The sequence below is a fragment of the Diorhabda carinulata genome, chromosome X, assembly GCF_026250575.1.
Source record: "Diorhabda carinulata isolate Delta chromosome X, icDioCari1.1, whole genome shotgun sequence".
NCBI lineage: Eukaryota > Metazoa > Arthropoda > Insecta > Coleoptera > Chrysomelidae > Diorhabda > Diorhabda carinulata.
Genome location: NC_079472.1, coordinates 28,197,866 through 28,214,020, shown reverse-complemented (window position 1 = coordinate 28,214,020; position 16,155 = coordinate 28,197,866). Strand labels below are relative to the sequence as shown.

The 16,155-nt window shown below is 32.2% G+C and overlaps 1 protein-coding gene across 1 annotated transcript in view; it reads left to right on the top strand.

The window, feature by feature from the left end:
- The first annotated feature begins 2,286 nt into the window (after nt 1-2,286).
- Nucleotides 2,287-16,155, top strand: part of LOC130900832 (muscle segmentation homeobox-like) — a 68,423-nt gene continuing 54,554 nt past the window's right edge. The window contains exon 1 of the mRNA XM_057811726.1: nt 2,287-2,979. Within this exon, the coding sequence (XP_057667709.1) occupies nt 2,418-2,979 (562 nt within the window). The 5' untranslated portion in view covers nt 2,287-2,417. The remainder of the gene's footprint in view (nt 2,980-16,155) is intronic.

Sequence of the window (16,155 nt, the reverse complement as noted above, 5' to 3'; positions counted from 1 at the left end):
ATCTATATATATTTTAAAATACATTATTTTTAATGTTGCCAATGAAATTCGGTTAATTTCCCTGAAAATTTTCAAATAGGGTAACAGTTAATTTTCCTTATGAGGTCCACATGCGGTATACATAATGATGCACGAATGAGGCAAGGCGTTATATACCCTTTGTGCGCCCTATGAGGCAGCATCATGAGGTCCCCACGAGGCAGTGTGGCTAGCCTCGTGAGGGCCCTAGCTGAACCCCTCCCAAAATTCTAGTCGGGTTCTCGACTAAACTACTGAAGTTCTTTATTCCAAATAATACCCTAGACAGGACGGAATAAATTACATCATACTGTACAATAGTCTCATTTTTATATTTGTAGGGTAAAGTTATATCTTCACATAATTACATAACATAACATAATAGCAAATTTACTGCACTTGCACCTTGCACTGCATCATTCTTCCAGTAATTAATTTCCTATCCAAACTAAAATATAAGTACAAACGCTCAGCTTTTGAAAAGAACCCGGAATGTTTTGATTATTGAAAATTTGAAGTGGCAGTTACAAATTACCATATAATTAATGATATCAAGTGTCAGATGTACAAATCTCTTTATTGAGCCTCAAAATTATATATTTGTGCATTTTCACGTGGAAATTATAGTGCTTATTTTACTCAATTATTGTGGCTCAAGTCAACTATTTCAATCAAAATTGAATTGATATTACCACACAATATTTCCATCCATTTTGAGTAAATATTTCAAGTTCGAAAAGGATTTAAGCTGTTTAAGTACCTCCATATTGGTTCAAACCAAACGGAAAGGAACTAGAAGCTGTTAAAGGTTCCAAAACATAAACCTTCTTACGATGCTAATATTTCCTTTGCTGTTGTAGGAAGGAATCGTCTCAGTTTACAGGGATAGCAGTTGATCTGACAAAAAAAGCAACGAAACGCTCCAGTTGATTTTGAAAATGGAAGAGAACAAAGACTCTATCATTAAAATTCTTCAACTTTCAAAACCAATGTAAAGGACTGACACATTTGAAAAAAAGTTTATTAGTGAAAACAAATATGTTTTCCAAGATTTCATAAAAATAAATAGTTTTTCTTAGGCTTATTTTAAATTCTTGTAGTTATTGAATTTTTCTGTATAGGTGAAACTATCTTGGACCAAAGTAATCCAAACGTAAATGTAACATTGGTTCAAATTTAAAAAAAAATGATAACAAAACTTAAAAATATAACTTGTCATTTGAAAATTGAATTAAGATTAGTCTCAATGTAGAGAAAGGTCACCAAAGCATAAAAATCGAATAGTAACGAAATTCGCTAGCAAATATATAAAGACTCCCAAAATACAGTCCAAGCTAGTACGCATATTGTTAAATCTGAACTAAAATATTGAACCGATCATTTTGACTTTTGACTTTTATCCACAAGTACTGAAGCCTTACTCCTCTTGACATTTTATATTTGCTTGAGTATCTACCTGCTTTTATGACGACCACGCCATTTGCACTCCTCCTCCTTTCATTCACGACATTTTATATAATGTTTTCTACCTCATTACAATATTTCTTCGCCAACCGATTGACTGGTGTTTGATCCGGGGAAACCGAATCTCTCCAATATACCTTGTGGAACACGAACCCAAACGCGACGTTTTGGACCCTAGTGTTGACCGAATCAATCGTCAATGACAATTTTAAACTTTTTATTTAATTAAGGTTTACGACGGCCCTCGTAACAATTCAACTTGAAAGTACAAAAAGACTTGATCAATTCAAACATCTATTTTTGGGTTTTTTCTTCCTAATACCTCGTATTTCGAGAACTGTACTGCTATAATGGCGAAATTTTTTGATTTGGCTTTTATTATAAATTGGACTCAATTTAATTACTCTTCTTATAAATCTCAAAGATTAAAAATTCTTAAAACCCATCTGAAATTATTCTGTCTATCTTTCCTCTTCATAATTAAGTTATAACAATTTCGAAATGCTGCTTTTAACGACTATAAACAAGTGTAAGCTCTTTAAGCACCAGTTATTGCAATAAAAATTCAAAGATACACAAAATAAAGGTATCAAACTATCAACCAACCAAATATTTAATCATACAAAGCATGAAAGAAGGGCACAAGCTAACTATTTCACTGTGTGACTGGACTGTAGTTAAGGACAACCGGCGGTGATTGGCTGATTTGCGTAATAACGCAGTTAAATGCCAGGCGGAGTTATCGGAAACGCCTACTGCGACCCCGCCTTACAACTGATATTAACTCTATAGAGCTCCTTCATCAGTTTATCTTCAACACTATAAGGAATAAGTCGGTTATTATTATAATATACTTTAATTTAATGAGGTGTCCAGCGTATATTTTTTTAGTTATTATGTAAAACGTGACGGTGTTTGTTCAATAGTTAATACTTATGCTGAAGAATTCGTCGGAGAGTGTTCAAATAATGACTGTCCAAAATTTGGATAACGTTGACAATAAAAACGGGGAAACTATGCAAAATATTAGCGACAAAGCTACTAACGATGCTCAGTCGGCTAAAAACGGACATATCAGTTTTAGTGTAGCCTCTTTACTAGCCGATACGAGGCCGAGTAAATCCGTCTCCCCAAACTCCTCCACCGTACCGTCATCCAGTCCAACGCACCAATCTTCCGACGATGAATACGATTCAACTCAAGAAGATTCTATCGTAGACGTCGAAGATTTGAATGCGGAAAATAAAACAGAAGACGATTCAACGTCGAAAGTAAGTGATTTCCTGTCGCAAAGAGACGCAATAGAAAGAAACTTTTCTAAAGAAGCCGGGCTTAATCAAGGTCCTATTAGACCTACTCCTTTTTCCGCGTTAGCAGCTGCTGTGTATCAAGCTGCACATCCGAACTGGTCCCACCAGGGGCTGGTGAACCCGTTTGGAGGTCCTGGGCCTATGTTTCAAGGAACCACGCCTTTCGGAGTACCCAGCATGAACACAGGTTGGTAGTTTGTAATCTTAAGGATATGATTTTAGTTTCTTAGCATTTCTCGCCATTTTTGCTTCAAGTTAAAGGAAAATCAACAAATATGAGATATTATTCTTGAAGACATCCAAGTATGATATTTAATAATATATGAAATGTATTCTCCAACTCAGACTTTTTCCACAGACCTTTTTCTGAACCTCTATGTTTAATAACTTGTTCATTATTCTTTCTCCAACTTAACCTTGATTGTGCTTCTGTTTTCTATATTTGTAATACCCAAAGGTTTTTTAGGTATTTGATTTTTACGACGTTAATTGGATTTATTCTTCAGAACTGATTAACTGATTGTACTTCCTATCATTATAATTTCTCATCTATAGCTGTGCTACATTTCAAATATCTGCCCTACCCAAATAAATCCTCTATTTTAACATTTCAATTCTTTACTCTTTCATACCTACTGGATGTTGTTATACTCTGAACGATACTATTATATATTTAGCGTTGGTTATTATTTCAATTTTTTTTCTGTTTGCTATGTTGTTTGTTTGTAAATCCGCAATCTCGTCACACGATTTCAATTTGAATGTTGAGGTACTTAAGCACTTCAAATCCTCTTCAAACATAAAGCGCTTAATGACAGTGAATAGATTTTCTGTTTCTAATCTATTTTGTAAACAAAGGTCACAATATTTAATAAATATAAACACTACAATGAAACTTTTTATTGTATGACAGTCAATTTTCGCTGTTAATTCAAATATTCTAAGGACGTTATTGAATTTAACTTTTAGTAAAGAGTAGTCTTCAATGCGCGCTCTCAAACCAATATTGAATCTGCTTGTTTCGAAAGGCGTCAATAACGAAGCAGACTGATGATTCTTATATAGAATGCGTAATCAAGTTTCATGATATCATCGTATAGATTGAAGATTGATATGTTTAACAGTAACTCTTAAAACTCTTAGAACCTAAAGCCTAACAATCTTAAAATTTTTCGATTTAATACCTAATGTGAAATCATTTAAATTCGAACAATGTATGGCGAATTAGATTTATTTTACTGACGTACTGTAAAAAAATATTATTGAAAAATTCACCTTCCTATGTTGTTATTTCATCTCACTATTTTCTTTCTAGCACATGTAGTTTTTTTCTGTCTACTCCTCTTCATAATACGGACTGGAAATAGTTCATTCATTCATTTGCAAACTAATTTTATTAAAACATTTTCAAACGCATTTGTTTCTACGGGCTTCAACCTCTTGTAGAAATGAGTGCTTAGAAGAATACCTATTCAAGTAATTACAAAAAAAATTACCGTAAGTTCAAGTTTTAAGGGAACTGAAAAATTAAGACTGATTGAGTTGAACCGAGTGGCTCAGTTTGTAACTTGCCTAACATACTAGAATGGTCCCAGAAATATCTGCCCCAACAAAGAAAACAATAATTTTGGAGAAAATATATTCATTTCTCAACGTAATCTCTCTTTAGCACCATACACTTTTCCCAGCGATGTTCAATAAGCCTTTTTATAAGAAGAATCGGCAAGCTCCTCAAAATAACCATACTGCCGATATCAGAATTTCATTGTTGGAAAATCTGTGACCAACGAGTCATTTTTCCAAGTCTGGGAACAGAAAATAATCCGAGGGGGCTAAATCTGGTGAATAAAGTGGAAAAGGTAGTGATTTAAATCTTAATTCAATAATTTTGGCCATTGCAATAACGGAGCTGGTGTATTGTCTTCATGGGACAACAATCCTCTCAGCCAAATGCCGCCGTTTTTGCTTGATTCCCTAGCTCAAACGTTGCAATAAGCTTGCATAATATAGTTTTTTCTTTTTCAAGATGGTCAATGAAAATTGCGCATCCCAAAAAATCGACGCATCACTTTGTCTGCTGATGGAACGGTCTTTGTATTCTTTGGAGCTGATTCTCCCTTTTCAGTCCATTGTTTTGATTGTTCTTTTGTTTTGGGGTGAAGTAATGGAAGTTCTATCAATGGTTATGAAACGGCCCAATACACTCGGTGGAATCATCTTCCCGACATTGTTCTTCTTCCATTGTGAGCAAACGCGGCACCCATCTTGCGCACAGCTTACTCTCTTCCAAATTTTCAGTAAATATGCGATGTACTGCATTTTTTTAAATGCCTACCTACTATATTTGCTAGCTCGAGCAGTTTCCTTAACATTTCTGCAGTCATCATCTCTACCATCTCAGGTACTTCTGAGAATATCCTGGTAATAAGTTGGTCTGGAGTGTAGAATTAAGAAGAGCTCTCTCTTATGGGGGTCGGCTCTCAGATGTGTCCGTCTAAAATAGTTTGGTTAAATAACTTTCCAAATTTCCATAATAGCGCTCGCAATCGACGATAAGGGGACGATCTGAGAAGAGAATATATTTATTAAAGTAGAGATAGATGCCTTGAATATTCGCAAGATTCGCAATAGTACGGACACATTTTATTCATAGAGAGAGTTCTTCTTACCTCTATCCTCCATACAAAGCCACTAATATGTGTGACAATAGTGAGTAAGTTTGGTTGGAGGAGTGTTGCTTCAACACCGAACCTCGGTCTAGTCAAAGCGATTGATTTATTACACGCTTCTCCTTATTGTTTAGATTCGCTCAGATCTTGTTTTATTGAAAAACTTTGAGCAGACTTTGAAGTTGATTCAGGTTTTATAACTTCACTGCTACCACTTTCAAAACAGATCTTTTTCTAGCCTTTCCAACCTTTTAAGAAAATCCAAGCAGACCCGTTGACGCAAGAGCTTTTGGTCAGTAGTCAGATTTTTTGGCACCAACTTCACACAGACTTTTGTCATGTCATAGCTAGACCTGGTAATTGTTCATCAAAGGCTGGAGATGTAAAGTAGGATATTCCAATAGTCCAAGAGAGAACCTTTAGGTGCCGTTTTAGTTTTTTGTTTTCATATTTTTGACTTTATTTTGGTCCAAAGATAATTTATTTCTTGGAAGCAAAGTGGAATTTGGACCATTATAGCAAATATCCCCTCATTGACAACTAAGTAACGATTTATTTGTATCTTACTTGAATTATGAGTGCTACAAAACGTAAAATAAAACTTAGTCGCGCGTACCTAATCTCTAAAAGCAGCGTAGCTTTGTGGAGTGTCCTTAACACTTCGTTCCAAAACGTCTAGCCTAGGTTCGTGGGGAATTGGAGGGGTGTCATGTAGAAGGTAGAGGAATGTAGGTTGTTCCTGAAACGTTCTACCAGGTATATCGAAGAGAATAAAGTTAATTCTATTCTCTTAGGACACTAAGAATCTTATGAAATAAACGTGTTCGGGGAATCCGATAGAAGGGTGAAAAATGTCGTGAATGAAATTGTATCTGTTAAATGTATTTATATTTATACGAGGATATTTGGCGTGGTCGCAACAGAATCATTTTGTATCGCCTTTGATAATCATGGGATGTTCTTAGTAATTATCAGAATTAAGTGTATTGTACAATCAAAGAAACGGTACCTTACATAAATTTAATAAATGGAAATCTTACCCTCAATATTATTTCTTATTTTATATCTAAAGAAAGGGAAGGTGAGCGGAATACATTATACAATAACAATTCATTCTGGAAATGAAAAAAAACTTATCATTCTAAAACGCATTTTTGCTCTATTTGGAATATCATAACATAAAAAAAAACAAAGATATCACCATAAAAAATATTTTTGGAAAATCATGCAATACTTGAATGTGCTCAAGAGATCGAGGCCATGTACTTTGTAGAATTGAACTAATATTTAAGCTAAATATGTAACATAGTTGCAGCTATGATCCTTTATAAGTGCATTGCTCCTCTTTCTTATTACTACTTTAATTTGCTACGTCGTCGAAACTTGAGCCAATATATTGGTTTCTTATTGTTTTTTCTTGCCGTGTTGTCTATTTTATATATCTGATGAGGGTTTTCAGTACAACTGAAGAGATTTTCAAAAAAAAAATTAAGACAGCTACCTTGTTACTTGAAGTTAGTTTTTTTAGATTGAAAATCTCTTTCCTCAATTTTCTAGGCTTATCTTGCAATGCCGATTTCAGTAATCCGTGAGACTCGTAAATACATTTCCTAATTATTTACTACTTGAATATTCTTTTTCATGTTTCCATAATTCAAGATCACTTACCCGAAATTTCAATAGTACCTACTCTATGTATGTAGATTGGATTCGCCTAACATCTCCCAATCTTTTCTTCTTTTCTCTGCGTTTTAAAGTGTATTTATTGTAACTTTTCCTGGCATAACAATGAACTTGATTTAATTCGTTAATTTGTTATTCTCTTCTTTTTATATTAGGGCAATGAGGGAATAAACTACTTATAAATAGTATTTACAGCCTAATCAATCATCAATCATCAGCCAACTAGTTCCTGTTTGTCTCAGGATTGTACTCAATTAGTACTCAGGAAATTGGGTTGGCTTAGAATAAAAATATCTTGGGGCTACTGAGAATTTTTTTTTTTGAAATTTTCAATCTTTGTGTTATATTTAATTCTAGATTTATGTGGATATTTAGTCCAAAACAATTATAAACTATCAGGGGACCCTTATTTGTTTGAAAAAAACCCTTTAACAGTTAAAATAAGAAGATTGTGTCTTCAACTGTTTTGAGTAATTATGTTTTTAATCTGAAAAAGACTTGGATGGTTGCCAAAACTTCATTGATACCTTTTTGTTAACTACAATTTTTGGTTATTTTATTATCAGAAACGGTGGCGTTGTGTTTAAAATAAAAACAAATCTTTTTGACTCAAGAAATATATTAATAGTAATAGAAATATGTAATCAAAATACCAATAAAATGTAATCAAAGCCGTAGTTCTTATAATTCATAACACACTGGTAGTGTAATTGATTTCAAACTATGGAATGATGTAAATCCAAAAACTGAAAACGTAAATTTGCCTAATGTTCACCGATAGAAGTTCGGTGGATACTAATATGCACATTTTGAAAATACTAGGGTTTACTTATCTTAATTACTGCTGAAATCGCACCAATAAATAAGAAATTAAGTGAAGATAGAAGATATTTATATAAAAAACACGTGAAAATTGAAATTTTTTACTTCACAAAATACAAATGCAAAAAATAATGAATAAGTTTTGTATATTTATTAGTTTTTCTTATCTTCAATAGTATCTAAAAGATGTATCGGGTTTTTTCTAGCTTACTCATTAACCAGCTGATACATTTTCACTGTTATAAGAAACGAGGTAAATTAAGACATTAACAAAAGAACAAACCGAACCGAATAATGGGTTTTAATAAAATAAGGTGTCGAAAGTGGCAATTGCCTATTGGTCAATGATTGCAGCGGGATCTTTAAGTCTAATAACCGATAAATTGACCATTTCGTTTAAAAGATATATTAAAAGCGTCTTGGCAAATTGATGTCTGAACGGTCCGCAATTTTTATGATGAGACTTTAACTACTCATCAACTGCAAATCAGACAAGCAAAGTGAGACAAATTGGTTTTTATATTAATAATTTTAATTATGTAAAAAGTTCGTTTCGTATTTAATAAAATATTACGACAAAAAGGTTTTTGGATAGAAATTCTTTCTTGTTACAGCGTCAGATTATTACTAGTTTTTCAACTACAAATCTATTCTAATCCATACAAGAAAATCCGTTTTCGGAGATCATTTTCATCAAATATCAACCAATTTAAATTGTAAAAACTTGTTTTGTTCCACAAACGATGGCTAAAATTACTAATCAGCGTGTACGAATTCTAATTATAAAGCAATTTGAGTACTTTTCTCAGACAATTGAGATAAGGTGTAATTTTACTATTTCTTACTTGAATAGTTATTACACAGAGCTATTTACTTCCTTTCAGTTACAGTCTTTGACGTTTCACAGTACTTTCCATTTTTTGATTTACTATATTTAATTGTAAAATTAAAAAAATATTTTGTAATTTGAATTACCATGGAATTAATATAGAGCTAGTCCGTTTGCATTTATGCTTGAATTCAAAACACTCAAATTTGAAAAATGTTTTGTGATTTTGACAAACTGAATCGACTAAGTTGTTTTGTGTTAGAGCTCTACCTATATATTTTTTGTAAAGTTAACATAGAACAATCAAGATAAATCTAAAATTGCAAAAAAAAAATCAAAAGAAAGGGGAAAAAATTATTTTTATATATGAGTTAGGGGGTAGTTGGTATACCTTTCTTTTAAGTTGCCTAAAATGATCCATTATCATGTGTATATTGAGGAATATTTTGCTATCCTTGCCTTTAAGCTATCAGAAAGATTGTCAGAAATACCCTAGAAATCTGCAGCTCTTTATCACCTACTTTTCTTAATTTTGCTTCGTTTTTTGTTTGTTAGTGAATCCGCAATCTTATGATCAAATTTTGAATTTTTTTAATTCCTTGGACCTTTTGATATATTCATGCTTCTAAATGTTCTTGATTTAAGGTGTATCTGTTATAAAATTAGTTTTTTTTAATAATTTTTGAAAGAAAGATAACTAATTTAACGTTTCGTCTTTTCTTCAAGTCTTTATCAAAATATGATATTGACACTGACAATTTTCGTATTAATCAATAGATCACCTACATCATGGACATCAAAATAAGAATAAAATCAAAATAAAAATTAGTTCTAATAAGTTAATTTTTCCTCAGTCTTTACATATTTTGATAAAGACTTAAAGAAAAGTCGAAACGTAAAATTTTACCTTTCTTTCAAAAATTATAAAAAAAAACTGATTTTAAAAAAGTAGAGACCTATAATTGGGAACATTTAGAAGCATTAAATTTTGAATTTTGAGGTTTAGAAACCCCACTTTAGCCACAATATACAATTCACTAAGTATATCCCAAGCATGTTCAATAGGATTCATAACAGAGAATATCGCAGATCACTCCAAACGATTGATACTTTCTGTTCTGGCTCTGTAACGATGTCCTAGCCTCTCATTTAGTCTCATCGTGCTTTGTGTTTTGTTATAAGATTATGTGATACTAACACTCTCTCCTAGAAAAAGACGTGTGGGACAAGCATAATCAGTTCTCGCCAATTTTGTATTCGACGACACTCACGGGACATATATGGTTTGATCAGAGAGTAGTTATAAGGTTAGGTGACAGGCTCTCTACCCCACTGATCAATTTGGTGCTCATTTTGAAGTCGGTGAATTTGTTTCAAGTATATGTTTTTGTTATATAGAGATATCTGAACTCCCAAAACTTATCTCACATCTTGTGTGACTGTATCGATTTGGTGGGATACCCTATATGTGCCCTATAGCAGGTTTGTTGTTGTTTAGTGAAACGTTTTGGACTGCCCTAAAGCATACATTGTCTCAAAAATGGGAGCAGCATCACTCAGAAAAACACCAATCCTCTGCGATTTGTTCTATCCCGCTAAAAGTCACTGTTTCGCATGATTGTTGTTAGTTGTTGTTGAAAAGTTGTTAGAATATATGTATATTCACTTATCAACGATGGAACTCGATACAATCTTCAGTTACTTTGGATGAGTGCCTATCTATTCCTCTATTCCAAGAGTTTTTTTTATTGTTGATAAATTCAAATCTCATTTAATTTTTGTCCTCTAAAATATAATAATATCTTGTAATGATAAGTGTAGTGCCTGACTAGTAAGTTAATTAAATCATATATTAAAATGGTAGAGGCATAATAAAATTACACAAAAATATCCTATTTTAAAAACCAAATTAAATGGTTCAGCACGTTTCAACCTCGGGCCTAATGTTGTTTTGGTCGGATGCGTCTGATCCTCCTTGACACGGTTATTACCTGCAGTTTAACCAGGAAATTATTCAATTTATTCCTTTGATGTGATACATTAGGTAATTAAGATTTGGTTAATTGAATTAATGTGCTTCCAGGTATTTGTTGGCTCTCTAATTGGGTTAGAACTTTTGATATGTTTCACTATATTAATATGAGGGTTGCTACTTAAGTTTTTAGATATGATAACATTGATGTGGATATTTCAAATCTGTCATTGCTATCATGATATTTAATATTTTTAATTGCGGACATACATAGAACGTGTTGTCTTATGAGTACTATTTGAGTTGTTGTCAGATACTTGGTATATTGGACAAAAAATGTGATTAAACCGCGAGCATTTTCGTGCGATGATTTTCTGACTTTCGACGTGGATTAACCCAACAGCAGTATATAGATCAACTGGATTCGATTAAGCACCGAGTCACCGTGTTTCTTGTGACATATCTTGAGATTAAGGCATTCTTGGACATTAACTCCTCTCGCATACATTCTATATTGCAAGAAAATTTAACTGTCAAAAAGTTCTGGTCACGTTGAATTTGACGATTTTTGAAAAAAGTTCGTGACGCTGAAGCTGAAGCTGAAAAAATTCGCGGTGCTTCAGAGACGTCTATGTCTGTATTCAGCTTACAATGATTTTGTCTTATTCGCAGAGCTGAGGAAGCGGTTGATGTGTTCAAATCAAAATTTTGTAGGTACTCCAATCAGAATAGAAAAAATAACGTTAATTTCCTTCATAAATAAGTATCTAGGATTATCTCTTGAATTTTGTAGATTTTACCTATTGAATAACGAGTAATGAAGTCTTTGTCAGGTATATTATGAGCGGTTTCTTATTGGGAACGTGGCAATGAAACACCAAAGTAGACTAACTTTAATATATTTTCCGATCTCTCGAATACTTATGTATTCATCGTCTGGGAAATAATTAATTAAGTTTTTTAGTGGTTTTGAGTTGTATCTTTACAAAAAAAATTGTTTTCAATTTTTTTCAGAGGAAACCTGTTAACATATACTTTTTATTTGTTTTCAAAATACTGCTAAGGTTTTAATTACTCAATTGATTATTCATTATAAACGCTGCTCGCTTTTAGGATAGTAATAAATCTTCATTTCATTGGGCTTATTGTTGAAAAATGATAGTTTTTACAGTTTCAAGAATTCAGAAGCCTATAAAAAGTGCTTTTTTGTTACATTCTATCAGGTTTTTACTAATTTGGAAGGAAAATAATTCAAAATCTATCAAAGTTTATCAAGAAAGAATTCTAATTTAAACCGTGTGTAATAAAGTTAATTAGCTTGGGTGTGGCGACTAATTATAATTTATGAATCAGGAAGAACGTAGTAATAAAAGTGATAAAATGATAATTAGACATTACAAATGATTCCTGACAAAACCAAGAATTTTTCTCTCTGTTTGTTACAAACCAATCTAAACGAACGTAGTATTCGTTTATAGCTTCGGAATTTTATAATCACGAATTTATTTCTCAGTAGCGCAGACGCATTAATAATTATTATAGATAAATATTTTTCGATCTATATTGAGATCCTTTGATACATTTGACGTCACTACAAGATTAACCATCACATTTTGTTTTGCTTCATCTTCCTCCACATAATTATGCCCTATACAAGGTATATTCACAAAGTAAGTTGCGCTTGGTTATATAAAAAAACGTGTACAGATACAGTAAAAATATTTATTGTACAAACATCTACAACTGTGGAAATAATTTTCTACATAGGTTCTGAACGCACTTGCCAAAGTGTGGTACAAGTTTTGTAAGCATTTTTGCCTATGTTTCCAAACATGTGCCAACATGTTTTTACAGCTCGTCATCATCGTTAAACAGTTAATCGACAAGATTTCAGTTGTAAGAAGAGACCAAAGTCTCTCTGAACAAGATCCAGGCTGTACGAAGGAAGTGTTTGTATGTTTATACAATGTTTCCTCTTTGAAGTGTGCCCTTCTACTCAATACGATTGCATGTTGAAGCACTTAATTGAAAATTGAAGAACATACGTCAATAATGTATATGCTTTCCTCTAACATTAATTCATCAGTTCAAAATTTCAAAAAGCACCTCTGAATATTTTCAGAAGATTCGTTTAAGTAGCTAATTCGATAGATATACATCTCATTATCGAAATCAATCGTGTTATAGTCTATTTCTATGAATGAGAGAGTGATTGAATGAAGAAACATTTGTAATCCATAGGCACATCACTCTTTTTAGTAAATAGTAAGAAATATTTCTTTAGTTTGCAATTATAATATAGTGACGATCCAACCACCATAATTCAACGATTTCCGTCAATTTCATATTTTTAAAATTTTTTTATTAAAGAAACGCAAAGAATATAGTTCTTTTCTCACAGAACTGAAATAGAACTGAATATTCTTTGAATTTGGCCAATTCTGAGAATATTTTTTTAACCATTTGGTTGTGGGCAATTATTATAAAAGTCTCGATTGATAACTTGCATTACCTATAATTATTGTACAGTACTGAGGCAAAAGATGCATCATTTGTTTGAACCATTCTTTAAAAACATCAGCATTCATATCCTCATGGTAGTCACCGAAACAAGCAGATTCAAAAGTCAATAAACCACTTTTAACAAAACCATTTGAACTGATGATGTGTACTACTATATATAATTTGAACCAGTAGATAAATTATTTGAAAAAGCCAGTCTTCGACTTATAAGAGTTTCATATTGCTAAAATTTGTATGGTGCATGCCTCTCATTTCTCTCTCCTCTCATTCAGAAATAATTTGAAATTTTGATTTTCCTCGAGCTTCATGTTCAGTTTGAAATTAGCCACATTTGTCTTCTTTAATCTCTGTGAATCATAGATTCACAAATTCCACTTTGTTATAAACTCTCTTACATAAATATTTGTTTGTAAATAATTAAAATTAACTAATTGTGAGACTTTTAGGAAACTTTAGGATTAGGCTTAATTACTCTCTCGTGCATAAAAATAGACTACAATCAACGTGTGATGATTAAATATAGTGTATAAAAGAGATAAAGCAAATTCACAAAAAACTATGTAAAGTTCATGATCTTACATTTTTAGAAATATACCAATTTGTTTGCCCATATCAGCCAACTTATTTATTGTAACTCTTTGTATGGTGGTAATTCAGAAATAAAAAGTTTGATGAGGCATGAGGTGTTTGCAGTTAAAGATATTTCCTACATTTTCCACAATATTCCATTGAATTGTCACGATTATGAATTGTCAATATTTTTGTTTGATAGATTACGTGATATTTTTAGATAAAATTATATACGATACGCCATTGATTGAGGCTACTGTTGAAACTTGCTAGACTTAATTATAGGGCCTTTATTCGTGACAGGATTTAGTGTTTCGTGACAAAAAACACTTAAACGGTAGTTTGTGGGTTGGCGAAACTGGTAGGCCATTAAGGTAGTCGCACACGAAGTCGTACATATTTTGCATACTAGGATAAACAAATTACCTGATACAATCGCGGTAGAAGATAATTGGTTTTAAGTAGAAATTTCAGCTTGTATGAATTAATTTGCTACCAGAAAAATAATCTACATCGGGTCGGGGATGATATGCAAAAAGCTTCTGTTTCATTTAGTAGTTTCCGTTTTTTTAACATATTTTTATGATTATACAGCAGTAGAATCAGCACAAAAATGGAAATTGTAGAGATTACACGGATTTCGAAATTTTTGTTCTCAATTATATCATATATTATTACTAGATTATATGTTTTAATTTATGCTGATTCCAAATATGAGCTCCTCTCCTCATAACACGTCAGTTTGTTTATGTAAAATCAAAACATATACAGTATTATTAACTGATATTTACTTTTTTCAATAACATGAACTTTTATTTTTTTTGGCCCCTCAAATATTGAGAAAAGTTAATTCAAAATTATTTTTTCTTGTGAAACTATGTGTGAATCTTCTACACCCAGCGTCTTTCGATATCACAGACATCTTTGTGGAATTCTACATCTTCTCTACTTCTAAGTTTCCAAGAAAATAGTCAATATAGGAGAGTAGAAAAAGAGACTCTTAACTCACGTTGTTCCTTGTGTTTTTCACGGTGTCACTATACTGCAAGTTATTTTGTAGTAGTATTTTCTATAAACAATATTACATGCTAAAATGTACACCAAGTATTTTTATTTCATTTTCTCATATTTTCCATGAATTGGAAGTCTTTTATGCGTTTTATAACGAGGAGAATCAATCTCAACTTTGTTTCAAACAACTTCAGAAATTTTAAACAGATATCTAGGACTATTTCTTTCTATTTGCAATGTCTTATAAAACTCATGTTAATATGAAGATTGGGCAATAAAACATTTTTCACATCTACACACTATGTGAGAAGTTTTTGCTTATTCTGAACCTAAATCTTCAGACTAAAATAAGCCAAAGTTTCTCACTAAACCATTCACAATTCCTCTTTTAGTTTCTACAGAGTGTGAAAAATAGAAAAATACTAGATTAAATCAGACATACTCACATTCATCATCTCGTTTATATATGAAGTAAATCTGTTGTTTTATCTTTACAAGTTACTATTATACAGTTTACAAGTACTAAAAACTAATCTGCAGAAATAAATGTGAGTAAAACACCTTAGATGTGAACAGAAATGCAATCAAATGGTACACGCATATCTCCTAAATAGCAGACAGAACTGAAATAGTGTCAGGAATAAGTACATTAAACAGTAGGAAAGCTTCGGCAATACGCAAGTATTTTTCAGGCAGAAATACAGTTCAATTCGAAAGGAAATCAACGCATAGATACAGGAGATTATCATCTTCGCCGATAACCAAACATCAGAGGTCTTAGCTCTAATGTGATAGGATGGTTTGGGATTGTTTGAAAAAGTTGAAGGAACTAGGCAAAAATAATAGTTACCTTCTAATGGGTTCTTGGATACACTGTAGTGAAGGAAAATAAATAGTAGACAGACTTGTTGAAGCAGGAGATTTTAAAAATAAAAGAGTAGCTAAAAAGTAAAGGATGTTTGATTGTGAAGGCAGCGATCAACCTATAGAGACTGTTAAAAGCCGGTATGAAACAGAGTTTTTTAACACCATAATTGATTCTGTGATAGTAACGTGGAATCGAGATTTATGTCTCAAAATTTTGAAAACTCTGCTTTTCGCTATGACTTAAACAAGTTAAAAAAACTCCAAACGAGAAAATACTGAAAAACTGTCAGGATTAACAAAGAGTCCTGCAAGTAGGTGAGAGCAGTGACTTATGAGTTGTATGAGGAGATAAAAAATATGTTCCCAAATTCACACAATTCCATTAAAGACGTGAAACATCTGTTCCAATATCTCATA